This window comes from Ornithorhynchus anatinus, chromosome 1, assembly GCF_004115215.2.
Source record: "Ornithorhynchus anatinus isolate Pmale09 chromosome 1, mOrnAna1.pri.v4, whole genome shotgun sequence".
NCBI classification, from domain to species: Eukaryota; Metazoa; Chordata; class Mammalia; order Monotremata; family Ornithorhynchidae; genus Ornithorhynchus; species Ornithorhynchus anatinus.
The window spans coordinates 31,384,780-31,399,368 of NC_041728.1; the positions used below are offsets into that span (position 1 = coordinate 31,384,780).

A 14,589-nucleotide genomic window follows, 5' to 3' on the forward strand; every position below is an offset into this window, starting at 1 on the left:
CACCCTGGAACCTCCGATACCCAAAGAACCGGAGGGATTCCGTGCATCCCACCCCTCCCTCCTGCGCGGGAACACAGAGTTATCGTTTCTCTGCCGGCTTCAGCCTTGAAGCAGGCCAATCGACGCGCCTTCACAGCCGCACGAGCAAACCGATGGATTTTTCGACTTGCCCGGCCTCCCGCTGCCGGGCAGGCCGCTCGGGGAAGAAGTCGGGTACGGGGGAGAGGCAGAGCAGCACGAGGGTTCAGGAAATCAAGGCTGAGGAGAGGGGGAGGGGAAGAGGGAGGAAGGAAGGGAGGGAGATAGAGGGAGAAAACCGTTTCCATTGCTCAGCCCAGCCAGTTATTTCTCTCTGCTCAGCCTGCTTCCTCTTTCCATCAGATGAGAACTGAGCACGCCCTCCTCTCTACCACTCCAGAGCTGTGTCCCTGACCCCAAGAATCAACACTTCACAGGGGACGCACATTCAGAGAGTGAGGGTCAGTCGGTCGATCACATTCACGAGCACTGTCCTAAGCGTCTGGGAGAGTACGACACAAGCAAGGCCACGGCGGGGACCGGACCTTTAACTACGAGAGCTGCTATGTGGAAGCAACGGTGGAATGGGAGACCGCTTTTTTCAACCATCAGGGAACTGTTCCCATCCCAGCGCCCAAAACGTTCCTCTGTGCCGGCCGGGTGCTTAGCGAAGACCGCAGTTATTATTATTTCTGTTCCAATCACGCAGGGGGATCCCCGAGCGCTCCATACGGAGTCGGGTGTTACCTTCGAGCTCACTTGAGGGCTTGCCAACCCCACGGCCGCCCGGCCCTTAAAGGAGCCCGACAGGAATGGAAACCATTCGACCTCACCCTAGCTGAGACACGGGGGCCGGAGGCGGGGGTGGACAAATCAGAAAATCCGCCCCCCACCGCCGCGCTGAGGGGACGGGGCGCGGGGGAGTGGAGGTCCTCCTCTCTCAAGGACATCCAGAGCAGACGGGAGCTGCTGATAAGCCCTCGGCCAGATCCCCTTCGACGCTAGGATGCTCTCTGCACCACCAAAAACCAGGGCGCTCCAGGAAGAGCGAAGAGGGCAACCGGGTCTCTCATCTCCGGGGCGGGACGGAGTCCCCCCCTCCAACGGGGGCCTGGCCGGACTGCACCCTGGAAGCCAAGGAAAACCGGATCCTGGACTGCACCCTGGAAGCCAAGGAAAACCAGCTCCCGAACTGCCGTGAAGCAAGGAGGCGGAGCAAGAAGGGCCGCTCTCACGGGCTGCGGAGAGGGGACGAGAATTGCACTTTCAAAGCCGACGCTGAAAATTCCCTCACGGTTTAGCCCTCTCCGGGAAAATGACCGATCTCTCTCCCCTCAAAGTCGCAAAACCACCGGAATCGTAATGATCAACAACGGTCGTCCACCCCGACGGCGGCTACCCCGGTGTCGCGCGTCCACTGGGAACGGGTCGGCAGCCCGGATTCGGGGCGCGGGGACCGGCTCGACGCCTCTCCCCGGCGCCACCGGCCCCTGCTCTGGAAAGCCAAGGCATCTCGGCGTAGGCCCCGGGAAGATCCCCAAGGCCCGACCGGGGTCACCTCCGGCCCGACGTCCCCCTCCGCTCCGGTGGGCGAGGCCCGGCTCGGGCGGGCGGATCCTCGGCCCCCCGCGCCTCCGGCCCTCCGCCGCCCGACCCGTGCGGCCGGCGGGAGCGGGCCGCGGAGAGGTCGACGGATCCGGGCCGTCCCCGGGTCTCCGCCGCGGGCCGAGCTCTGCCACCCGACTGGAGGTTCGGACCTTGGGGAGGCGGAGGGGGGGACCCCCCTCGCCTGCGGGCCCGGAAGGTGGGGCGAGGCCGCCGTCCCGCTCGTGGCGTCGCGTGCTCCGTCCCAGGCCGGCGGAGCCTCTCCGGGAGGGGCGGAAGGTGCGAAGTCCACAGGCTGGAAGCAGGGTGGGCCCCCGAGGTGGGGCGGAGGCTGGTCCCTCAGGCGGCGCGGAGGCCTCTGGGAAGGCGGTGGGGATGCCCACTGCCCCGGGGGATTCTGGGCCGCCCCTGGGAGGGCGCTGGGGATGCCCACTGCCCCGGGGGATTCTGGGCCGCCCCTGAGAGGGCGGTGGGGATGCCCACTGCCCCGGGGGATTCTGGGCCGCCCCTGAGAGGGCGCTGGGGATGCCCACTGCCCCGGGGGATTCTGGGCCGCCCCTGGGAGGGCGCTGGGGATGCCCACTGCCCCGGGGGATTCTGGGCCGCCCCTGAGAGGGCGCTGGGGATGCCCACTGCCCCGGGGGATTCTGGGCCGCCGCTCGGCTTGACATCACCGGCCGCAGCTCCCCGGGGCAGAGGGGGCAGGGCTTTGGTGACCTCTGGGCTCCGGGGAGGTCACAGACGCGCACGCACACACACACACACACACGGCTCCCTCACCTGCCGGGCCCCGCCGCTGCTGCCGCCTCCCTCCGCGGATCCAGGGCGTCCCGAAGGGATGGGAGCGGGAGAGGGAGCCGGGGCCGCGCCGACGCCGCTCATCCTCCCGCCGCCGGCCGCTCGGCCCGGCAGCCCGGCCCCGCCCCCGCCGGCCCAGGGGGCGGGGCTACGTCGGGGGGCGGGGCCTCATGGAGGAGGGGCTACGTCGGGGGGTTGGGGCGGCACGGAGGAGGGGCTACGTCAAGGGGCGGGGCTGCGCGGAGGAGGGGCTACGTCGAGGGGCGGGGCTACGTGGAGGAGGGGCTACGTCAAGGGGCGGGGCCACGTGGAGGAGGGGCTACGTCAAGGGGCGGGGCTACGTGGAGGAGGGGCTACGTCAAGGGGCGGGGCCTCGTGGAGGAGGGGCTACGTAAGGGGCGGGGCTACGCAGAGGAGGGGCTATGTCAGAGGGCGGGGCTACACGGAGGAGGGGCTACGTTAAGGGGCGGGGCCTCATGGAGGAGGGGCTACGTCAAGGGGCGGGGCTACACGGAGGAGGGGCTACGTCAAGGGGCGGGGCCTCGTGGAGGCGGGGCTACGTCAAGGGGCGGGGCCACACGGAGGAGGGGCCACGTCAGGGGGCGGGGCTTCCCCCGATGATAGACAGGCTCAGGGGGGCGGGACCATACCTGGGGGCGTGGCCGGGCGAGGGGGCGGGGCTTCCCCGATGATAGACAGTCGCGGGGGGCGTGGCCACGCAATGGGGCCGGTCTCGTCCCGCTGGTGCTAATGATCGCCGTATTTCCTAAACGCTTCCTGCGTGCTGGGCACTGCGCTAAGCGCTGGGCTGCATCCGAAGAAATGGGGCCGGCCCCAGTCCCTGGCCCTCCTGGGGCTCGCCGTCACCATCCCCCTTTTCCCGAGGAGGTCGCCGAGGCACACGGAAGTGCGGGGGCTCTCCCGAGGTAAGGTCGGTATGTGTTAAGCGCTTACTATGTGCAGAGCACTGTTCGAAGCGCTGGGGGAGATACCGGGTCATCAGGGGCTCCCACGTGGGGCTCGCAGTCTTCATCCCCGTTTTACAGATGAGGTGACTGAGGTCCAGGGAGGTGAAGTGACTTGCCCACAGTCACACAGCTGACAAGTGGCAGAGGGGGGATTCGAACCCATGACCTCGGACTCCCAAGCCCGGGCTTTTGCCACTGAGCCTCGCCACGTAGCCGAGGCGGGATTAGAACCCACGGCCTCTGCCTCCCAAGCCCGGGCTCCAGGCCACGCTGCTTTCCCATCTCCCATCCTCTCGTCTCCTGTCTCCCCCCTGCTTCAGTCTAGACTTCATCACTCTGCTGCCCGGATTATCTTTCTAATAATAATAATAATGTTGGTATTTGTTAAGCGCTTACTATGTGCAGAGCACTGTTCTAAGCGCTGGGGTAAACACAGGGGAATCAGGTTGTCCCACGTGGGGCTCACAGTCTTCATCCCCATTTTACAGATGAGGGAACTGAGGCACAGAGAAGTTAAGTGACTTGCCCACAGTCACACAGCTGACAAGTGGCAGAGCTGGGATTTGAACTCATGAGCCCTGACTCCAAAGCCCGTGCTCTTTCCACTGCGCCACGCTGCTCCTCTGTCCCATCTATCCCATCGTCGACCCCTGGCCCACGTCCTACCGCTGACCTGGACCGCCCTCCCTCCTCAAATCCTCCAAACAATCACACTTTCCCTCTTCCAAGCCCTCCTGAGCGCTCACCTCCTCCAGGAGGCCTTCCCAGACTGAGCCCCCCTTTCCCTCTGCTCCTCCTCCTCCCCACACCGCTTGTATCCATTTGTATATGTTATTTATTACTCTAGCGTATTAATGATGTGTCTCTATCTATGATTCTATCTATTTTGATGGTATTGATGCCTATTTGTTTTGCTGTCTATTATTAACAATAATAATCATTAAGTGCTGAGTATTCATTCAATAATATTTATTGAGCGCTTACTATGTGCAGAGCACTGTACTAAGCCCTGGGAATGGGCAATTCGGCAACAGATAGAGACCGTCCCTGCCCGGTGATGGGCTCACAGTCTAAACGGGGGAGACAGACAGCAAAATATAGTGTCCTGTACATAATAATAATGTTGGTATTTGTTAAACGCTTACTATGTGCAGAGCACTGTTCTAAGTGCTGGGGTAGATACAGGGTAATCAGGTTGTCCCACGTGAGGCTCACAGTCTTAATCCCCATTTTACAGATGAGGGAACTGAGGCCCAGAGAAGTGAAGTGACTTGCCCACAGTCACACAGCTGATAAGTGGCAGAGTGGGGATTCGAACCCATGACCTCTGACTCCCAAGCTCGGGCTCTTTCCACTGAGCCACGCTGCTTAGTAAGCACTCAATACATACAATTGATTGATTGGACCGTGAGCCCACGTGGGCCAGGGACTGTGGCCAACCTGATTAGGGTTAACTTTGAGGTTAGTGTTTGGTTGGTGGTTCGAGTCGGAGGTGAGCGTTATTGTAAGGGTGTTTCACTTTTCGGATCAGGGCTAGGGTTAGGGTTGAAGTTGGAGTTACGGTCACCTTTAGGGTTAGGGTTTGGGTGTGGGTTAGGTTTAGGGTGTCGATTAATTTTTAGTGTTAGGGTTAGGGATTGGTTTATGGCGAGGATTGCATTTAGGATTAGGATTAGTGTTAGGATTAGGAATAGGAATAGGATCGAGCGTCTGATTTAGGGTTGGGGACAGGTTTTCGTTAGGGGCGTGGTTCGGAATCGTTTTGGGGATAAGCGTAGGGTTTGAGCTTTGGTTTCAGGTTAGGATTAGGAATAAAGTTGAGGAGGAGGGTTAAGGTGAATGTTACCTTGAGGTTTAAATTTGGGATTAGAGATGGATGTAAACTCTAGATGTAAACTCGTTGCGGGCAGGGAACGAGTCTGTTTATTGTTGTATTGTACTCTCCCAAATGCTTAGTACAGTGCTCTGCACGTAATAAACGCTCAATAAATACAATTGAGTGAATGAATGAATGTGAGGGATGGGATGACCATTAGGGATAAAGTGAGTGTTAGGATTAAGGTTTGGGATGTGGATAGGGAAGACTCAGGCACCGGGTTGATTAAGGTTTGGGTTGCTGTTGGCCTAGGGTGGGATTTCGGCTTCGGGTTAGGGTCGTTACACGTTAAGAAGTAGCATGGCCTAATGGCCAGAGCACCGGCTTGGGATTCAGAGGATGTGGGTTCTAATCCCGGCTCTGCCACTTGTCTGCCAGGTGATCTTGGACAAGTCACTTAACTTCTCTGGGCTTCAGTTATCTCATCTGTAAAACGGGGATGAAACTGTGAGCCCCACGAAGGACAACCTGATTACCTTGTATCTACCCCAGTGCTTAGAACTGTGCATGGCACATAGCGCTTAACCAATATCTTCATTATTATTATTATTATTATTATTATTATTATTACAAAGGCTAGGCTAGGGTTAGGGTCAGAGATGAGTTTACCCTTTATTTATACTCCCAGCCCCACAGCTCTTATATACATATCTGTGATTTATTAATTTGTATTAACGTCTGACCCCCTCTAGACTGCAAGTTTGTCGTGGGCAGAGATTGTGTCTATTTACTGTTATATTGTACTCTCCCAAGCGCTTAGTAAAATGTTCTGCACACAGTAAGTGCTCGATAAATACGATTGAATGAATGAATGGTTAGGGTTAGGCATAGGGTTTGGTTTAGAATTAGGGTTAATTTTGGGGTTAGGGATAGGCATAGGGTTTGGGGTTTGGTTTAGGATTAGGGTTAATTTGGGGGTTAGGGATTTGTTTGGGGTTAGAGATAGATAATAATAATGTTGGTATTTGTTAAGCACTTACTATGTGCAGAGCACTGATCTAAGTGCTGGGGTAGATACAGGGTCATCAGGTTGTCCCACGGGAGGCTCACAGTTAATCCCCATTTTCCAGATGAGGGAACTGAGGCACAGAGAAGTTAAGTGACTTGCCCACAGTCACACAGCTGTCAAGTGGCAGAGCCGGGAGTCGAACCCATGACCTCTGACTCCCAAGCCCAGATGTGAGTGTTAGGGTTAAAGTGAGTGTTAGGATTAGGGTTAGGGATATAGATAGGGTAGAGTTAGGTTTAGAGTCCATCGGGGTCCGGATTTCTGTAGGGATAGGGTGGGGTTTAGGCTTTAGGTGATGGGTAGGGTTAGGTTTAGGGTGAGGCATATGGTTTGGAGTTTGGTTAGGGTTAAGGAGGGATAATAATAATGATGGTATTTGTTAAGCGCTTACTATGTGCCAAGCACTGTTCTAACCGCCAGGGTAGATGCAAGGTCATCAGGTTGTCCCACCTGGGGCTCACAGTCTCAATCCCCAGATGAGGGAACTGAGGGACAGAGAAGTGAAGTGACTTGCCCAAAGTCACAGAGCTGGCGAGGGGCAAATCCAGGGTTGGAACCCATGACCTCTGACTCTCAAGCCCGGTCCTTTCCACTAAGCCATGCTGCTTCCCTATGAGAGTCATGGTTAGGGTTAAGGTTAGCTTTGGGATTAGTATCACATCTTGGGGAAGTGGATAAAGCCCAGGCCTGAGCGTCAGAAGATCGTGGGTTCTAATCCCGGCTCTGCCACCTGACTGCTGTGTGACCCGGGGCGAGTCACTTCACTTCTCTGCGCCCCAGTTACCTCATCTGTAAACTGGGGATTGAGACTGTGAGCCCCATGTGGGACAAGGACTGTATCCACAATTATTTTTATTAATTGGGGTTAAAGATAGATTTGAGAGTTATGGTTACAGTGAGTGTTACCTTTAGGGTCAGAGATCGGTACGAGTGTTTATAGGGTTACCATTTGTATTCAGGTGACCGGATAGAGTAGAGTTAGGTTAGAGTTGGTTGGGGTCAGGATCGCTTTGGGTTAGGGGTCGTCTGCCTCCCACCCCTTAACTGTGGGAATTCCTCAGGGCTCAGTTCTGGATCCCCTTCTATTCTACACCCACTCCCTTGGAAAACTCATTTGCTCCCATGACTTCAACTGCCACCTCTCCATGGACGATTCCCAAATCCATGACTCTGGCCCTGTTCTCTCTCCTTCACTGCAGTGTCATATTTCCTCCTGCCTTCACGGCATCTCTATTTGGATGTCCCACGGACACCTCGAACCTCACAGATCCAAAACGGGACCCCCTCATACTCCCACCCAAACCCTGTCCTCTCCGTGATATTCCATTCCTATAAACAGCACCACCATCTTCCATGTCTCGTGAGCCTGTGTACTTGGCGTTTCCCTCAACACATATCTCCCCTTTGACCCACGTATTCGGTCCGTCACCACATCCCGTCAGTTCGAGCTTCACAACATCACCAAAATCTGCCCTTTCCTCACCACCCAGATTGTCACCACGTTAATCCAAGCACTTCTCCTTACCCGCCTCGATCACGGTATCGGCCTCCTCGCTAACTTGACTTCATGTCTCCACTCCAGTCTGTGTTTCACTCTGCTGCCCGGATCATTTTTCCACAAAACCGTTAAGTCCATGTTTCCCTCTTTCTCAAGAACTTCCAGGGGTTGCCCACCCACCTCTGCATCAAACAAAAACGCCTTACCCTAGGCGTTAAAGTACTCGATCACCTTGCCCTCTCCTACCTTACCTCCCAGATCACCTACTACGACCCAGTCCAAACTCTTCACTTCTCAAACGCCAGCTTCCTCACTCTACCCTGATCTCATCTATCTTGCCGCTAACCCTCTAGACTGTAAGCTTAATATGGGCGGGAAATGTGTCTACCAACTCTGTGATATCGTATTCTCCCTAATGCTTAGTGCAGTGCTCTGCACACGGTATGAGTTCAATCAGTAAGACTGCTTAAATGACCCCTCGCTGACATCCTGCCTCTGGCCTGGAACGCCCTCCCTCTTCATACCTGACAGACTATCACTTTCTCCTTTAAAACTTTATCAAAAGCACATCCTCAACTAAACCCCCATCTCCTCTTCTCCCACTCCCTTCTGCACTGTCCTTGAACTTGGATTTGCATCCTTTATTCATCCCTCTCTCAGCCCCACAGCACTTACGTACAGATCCGTACTTTATTTATATGTCTGTCTCCCTCTCTAGACCGTAAACTCGTGGGCGGGAAGTGTGCCTGCCTACTCCGCTATATTTGTGCTCTCCCAAGGGTTTAGTACAATGCTGTGCAGTTGCAGTAAGTAGCATTGATTGATTCAGTAGGGTTAGGATTAGGTTTAGGGTATAGATAAAGGCAGGGTTTAACATTGAGGATTAGATTTAGGTTTATGGTGAGTGTTGTGATTAGGATTAGGATTTGATTTAGGTTTGGGATAGGATTAAAGTAAGGTTGCAGTTCAGAATAGGGTTAGGCATAAGGTTTGGGGTTTTTCCGAGGGTTAGGGATAGGTGTGAGGATTAGGGTTGAGGTTAGGGTTTGGGATTAGAGTTAAATTTGGCATTAGTGATAGATGTGAGGGTTATTCTTAGGGCAACTGTTACTTTTAGGGTTAGGTTTAAAGTTAGTGTTATCATTAAGGTAGAGGTGAGGGTTAGGACCCCTCTCAGGATCGCACCTGGAGAGTTTCCAGTCCTCTACCCGCCTCGGCTACGGGAGGGAGAGTCAAGCAGAGGCCTGTCCATTCCATTCCTAGCTTGACCAGTGGCTAGCGAGCGGAAGTCCATCAGCTACAAGTCAAAACTCACCCGTGCCGGGCAGCAGCGGCACGGGAGAGAGTCGAGGGCGGAGACTCGAGCGTGGAAGGCAGCACTGGTAAATCACTTCTGGATTTTTACCAAGAAAACTCTTTGGATCCTCTACCAGAACGACTGCAGATGGAGAGCGGGGCGTTCCAGGAGTGATGTGTCCAGGGTGTCGCTATGAGTCGGAAATGGTACAAGATGAGGATCGGGATTGGAATTAGGATTCTGAGAGGGTAGAGGTCAGGCTAGGGTCAGTTTGGGTTAGGGTTACCGATAGGGTTAGGTTCAGTGTCAGGGTTGTGGTTGGGTTTAGATTTCATTGACTAATTGCACTGTTCACCTTCTAGGTTAATAACACTATTATTAATAATAATTATGGTATCTGTTAAGTGCTTACTATGTGCCAGGCACTGTACTAAGCACTGGGGCGGATACAAGCAAATCAGGTTGGACACAGTCCATGCCCCCCGTGGGTTTCACAGTCTCAATCGCCATTTTACAGATGAGGTAACTGAGGCACAGAGAAAAAAAGTTAGGTGAATTGCCCAAGGTCACACAACAGACAAGTGGCGGAGCCGGGATTAGAACCCATGACCTTCTGACTCCCAGGGCCGTGCTCTACCCAGTACGCCATGCTGCTTTGGTACATTGAGAACACACTGAGCTAGAGGAAAATGTGATGAGCGGTTTCGTCCACTGTCTCTAAACCTCAGCATTTCCTTTCGAGGCTGTTTTCTCAACAACTTTGATTAGCCTTCCTATTATGTATGCTTTCATTGTTTGGGGGAGAAGTGCTTGAGATCCATCACCAGAGACCACTTTTTGGCAAGTGGCTCCAATTGAAATTTATTTCCTGAATCGGAAGCGAAATCGCAAAAGCACTGTGGATCGAGGTTCCAATTTTAAGGAGCCTATACTATGGAAACACAATGCCGGGAGATATGTTCCTGGTCAGTTGATTGCACCGTGGACCTCCTAGAGGGATCAGTTGTTCCCGGAGCCATTATCCTTCTAGCTTGCAAAGGAGGTAGATACGAAGAGCTGTTTGCCGTCTATGTTTTCTCCCTTCATTTGGAGGACTGTTCAAAGCCGTAACAGTTATTCTGATTCCAACCCAAAGCTTTTCACGTTTTATTCTAGGTTGAAACATTGCCAGGACATCAAGCTAGAAGAAAATGTGCCAAGCAGATTTGCCCGTTATCTCGAACCGTGGACATTTCATTCTAAGAGGGTTATCTCATAAACACTGTTTTCGCCTTACCAATTCTGTATACTTTAGTTACGGGGAGAAGTGCTTGAGCTCGACCACCAGAGACGGCTTTCTGGCAAGTGCTGCCGACTGGCCCTCATCGTGTTATTCTGCTGTGAAATTGCACGGGCTCTACGGATGACGGTTCCAATTTTAAGTACCACATAATACAGAAACGCTGACATGAGATATGTAAACGGATCAGCTAATTGTGCTGTCCACCTCCAAGGAGGATCGGTTATCTCCAAGGCCACTGGCCTTCTAGTCTGCTGAGGAGGCAAGTTGTGAGGAAGATCTGAAGTCATGTCTACGTCTTTTCCCTTCAGTAGAGAACCGTTCAAAGTCGTAATAGTGATTTTGAAATCGGGCCGAAGCTTTTTACATTTTATTCAGGGTTCATACGTTGTCGGCACACACCGAGCTAGAAGGAAATGCGATGAGAAGCCTTGCCCATCACCGATAACCCTGCACATTTAATTCCGCGAAGTCTTGTGTAGCCTTTCGTTTTCTGTATACTTCCCCTCCTCTCTGGCCAAGTTTTCTCCAAGCATAGATGTGGTGACCTGACCGTGGATTTTGGCAAAGAACACAGATTCCTGACCCAAAATACGGTGATGCACCTCATGAATGCCCAGGTTTGCCCAGACTGATCTCAGTGGCGAGGAAGCCCACCTTCATGGCAGAAGCGGAGAGGGGCAAAGGATATGGAGGGGGTAAAAGAGGGATTGGGGCAATTACAGAATGAACAAGAAAATGTATTTAGAGTCCCAAAGTCTCCATCTTCATCCAGGTGATGCTAATGTCCATTTTCTCTCCTCCAGGTGTCCCCCAGTGACATGTCACTAGCACAGTCCAGTCAATCAATTGATGGCATTGAGCACTTACTATGTGCAGAGCACTGCACTAATTGCTTGAAAGAGTACAACCCAACACAGCTGGTGGACACGGTCCCTGCTCACAACGTGCTTAGGTCTTGGGTTCTAATCCTGGCTCCAGCGCCCGTCTGCTGTGTGACCTCGGGCAAGTCACTTCACTTCTCTGTGCCTCAGTTCCCTCATCTGTGAAATGGGGATTGAGACTGAGTCCCACGTGGGACAGGGATCGTGTCCAACCCGATTAGCTTGTGTCCACCCCAGATCTTAGTACAGTAAGCGCTAAACAATTACTGTAATTATTATTATTATTGAGGGGGAAACAGACATTAATATAAATTAATAATTTATAATATACAATTTATAGCTAAGTACATAAATACTGTGGACACATGGACACATCCTGGCCTGGAACGCCCCGCCTCCATCTGCAATCTTTCCAGTAGTGGATCCAGAGAGCTTTCTTGGTCAAAATCTGGAAGTGGTTTACCATTGCCTCCTTCCATGCGGTGAACTTAAGCCTCCGCCCTCGACTCTCCCGTGCCGCTGCTGCCCGGCACAAGTGAGTTTTGACTTGTAGCAGATTGCTACACGTGCAGGACCTCACTCATTCATTCATTCAGTCAGTCGTTCAATCTGGGGGTCCTGATCTGGCTAAGGAAGAAACGGCTCCTTCCTGTCTCCAGACCTTGACGTACCAAGGTCCCTAATAAGGCAAACTTGTGGACAGAATGAAAAAGGTGGGAGGGGATACGTGATGCGCTGGCCTTGGGTAAATGGCAGCTTGGCCAGACAAAATGGAGTCCAGGCCTAAAGGTCGCACTCCAACCCCTTGGTATCCTACCACTCCTAAGGACTGTAGTGAGCAGAGTTACTTTTGCTCACTTAAAAAGCATGGCAATGAGGCAATCAAGTGGACCTGGAGGCAAAACAGGTCAGAGGGGACAGTCGGAAGAGAAGAGACAAATGCAAAGCCCGGATCAGTATGCATCCACACTATCACCAATTCTGGAATTCCTCTATAATAATGATGATGATGATGGTATTTGTTAAGCGCTTACTACACACCAAGCACTGTTCTCAGCGCTGGGGTAGATACAAGGTCATCAGGTTGACCCAAGTGGGGCTCACAGTCTTCATCCCCATTTTACAGATGAGGTAACAGAGACCCAGAGAAGTGAAGTGCCCAGAGTCACACAGTGGACAAGTGGTGGAGCCGGGATTAGAAACCACGACCTCTGACTCCCGAGCCCGGGCTCTTTCCACTGAGCCCCGCCCCTATCCGACCACAACCTCCTCATCCTGCCTTCTCAGTCTCTCTGTGGGCTCCTCCTCTGCCTCCCACCCCCTAACTTTGGGGGTCCCTCAAGGTTCAGTTCTGGGTCCCCTTCTATTCTCCATCTACACCCACTCCCTTGGAGAACTCATCTGCTTCCATGGCTTCAACTACCATCTCATCTACCTCCCTGTCCTTCTCTGCAGCCTTGCATCTTCTACTGCCTTCAGGGCATCTCTACCCGAACGTCCTGCTGACACTTCAAACTTTAGCTATCCAAAACAGAACTCCTCATCTGCCCTCTCAAACCCTGCGCTCCCCAAAGACTCTCCCACCACCGTAAACAACACCGCTCTCCTTCCCGTCTTACAAACCCCTAACCTCGGCATCGTCCGATTTCTTTCATTCAACCCGCAAGCTCGGTCTGCCACCAAGTCCTGTCATTTCTAGCTCCGCGACGTTGCTAAAATCTGCCCTTTCCTCTCCATCCAGACTGCTGTCGTTAATCCGACCACTTATCCTGTCCCGCCTTGACTTCTGCCTCAGCCTCCTTGATGACCTCCCTGCTTCCTGCCTCTCCCGTCTTTCCTCTGCGGCCCAGTTCCTTTTTCTAAAAAAACTTTCAGTTTTCTGCCACAGCAGGCATGTGGCAGATCTGGGATTAGAACCCGGGTCCTCACCATCAGGAAGGTTGTCACTGGACAGAGACCCTCTGCTCAGGTCACACAGCAGATAAACGGAAGAGCCAGGGTCAGAACCTTCTTTCTTGCTCTAACCACTAGGCCATGCTGCTGCTTACTCAAACCATCACATTTATACTGGTCCCATATAAAGAGGATAGTCTACCCAATTTACTTACATTTCTCCTTTACCAATTTAGTAAATCTACACAGATTTACTATCTTCGATTCCTGATATCCAGAAGCAGCATGGCCTAGTTGATAGAGCACAGGCCCGGGAGTCAGGAGGACCTGGGTTCTAATCCTGCCTCCACCGGTTGTCTGCTGTGTGACCTTGGGCAAATAACTTCACTTCTCTGGGCCTCAGCTAACTCATTTGTCAAATGAGGATTAAGACTGATCTCCTTGTGGGAAAGGGACTGTGCCCAACCTGATTAGCTGGTATCCACCCCAGCGTTTAGTACAGTACATGGCACATTGTAAGGCACAATTATTATAATTACTAAATGCAGATCAATTAAATCCCCTTTTTAAGCTACTGCACATTCTCCTTTCTTGGTTAAATATTTTGTATTATCACACCTACCCCTTAGATAACAATCTTTCCAAAGAGTGAAGTCCATACCTCACCAAAAAAAAAAAAGTTAAACATTTGCTTGAGGAAGGCATCTTCCCTCAAACAACTGAACTCTAAAAAAAACCCAACGCCCATTTTTTTACTCTTTTAAAAATGATAGCTCCAACACCCAGAGGTTTTCCCTTATTCCCAAGCAGGTCAGGAAAAAACAAATGGTTGATTAGATTCACCGCCTTCCCGCCTCAACTGCAGTTTCCCTGTAATAATAATAATAATAATAATTTTGGAATTTGTTAAGCATTTAGTATGTGCACAGCACTGTTCTAAGCGCTGGGGGAGACACAGGGTAATCAGGTTATCCCGTGTGAAGCTCACAGTCTTCATCCCCATTTTACAGATGGGGTAACGGAGGCTCAGAGAAGTGAAGTGACTTGCCCACAGTCACACAGCTGACAAGTGGCAGATCCGGGATTCGAACCCATGACCTCTGACTTCCAAGCTCGGGCTCTTTCCACTGAGCCACACTGCTTTTAATTGATTTGAAGAACGGCTAAGAGAAGGTAAACAGATTATAAACAACAAGCCGAAAAAGGCTCAACCTGTGAAGCTATCCATTTATAAACTTTTCCAAATAAAAGACACGTTTTCACAAACACAGGCCAATCCCTTTCAACGTAACCCATTCTACACACACACTCACACAGAAACACGTGCACCCAATCCCAACTGTCATACAATCTTCTGAAAACCTTAAAGCCATTCCCAGACCAGTCGTATTTATGGAGCGCTTACTGGGTGCAGAGCACTGTACTAAGCACTTGGGAGAGTATGTCATAACAACAGACACATTC

General features: G+C 52.5%; 2 protein-coding genes and 1 non-coding gene across 4 annotated transcripts in view; 2 read left to right on the forward strand and 1 right to left on the reverse strand.

Annotated features, from left to right (window-relative positions):
* TMEM229B (transmembrane protein 229B) overlaps nucleotides 1-2,528 on the reverse strand; it is a 46,843-nt gene extending 44,315 nt beyond the window's left edge. Inside the window, exon 1 of the mRNA XM_029062068.2 lies at nucleotides 2,404-2,528. The gene's annotated coding sequence lies outside the window, so the exon portion shown is untranslated. The remainder of the gene's footprint in view (nucleotides 1-2,403) is intronic.
* Nucleotides 2,529-3,171: 643 nt separating this feature from the next.
* The window catches only part of MTHFD1 (methylenetetrahydrofolate dehydrogenase, cyclohydrolase and formyltetrahydrofolate synthetase 1), a 90,123-nt gene continuing 78,705 nt past the window's right edge, over nucleotides 3,172-14,589 (forward strand). For both annotated transcript variants that reach the window (XM_029062766.2, XM_029062777.2), the window contains exon 1: nucleotides 3,172-3,347. In XM_029062766.2, the coding sequence (XP_028918599.1) occupies nucleotides 3,172-3,347 (176 nt within the window). The remainder of the gene's footprint in view (nucleotides 3,348-14,589) is intronic.
* Nucleotides 8,940-9,077, forward strand: LOC114815950. Its single transcript, XR_003763748.1, has one exon. It is a non-coding gene; the product is annotated as a small nucleolar RNA SNORA7 (small nucleolar RNA).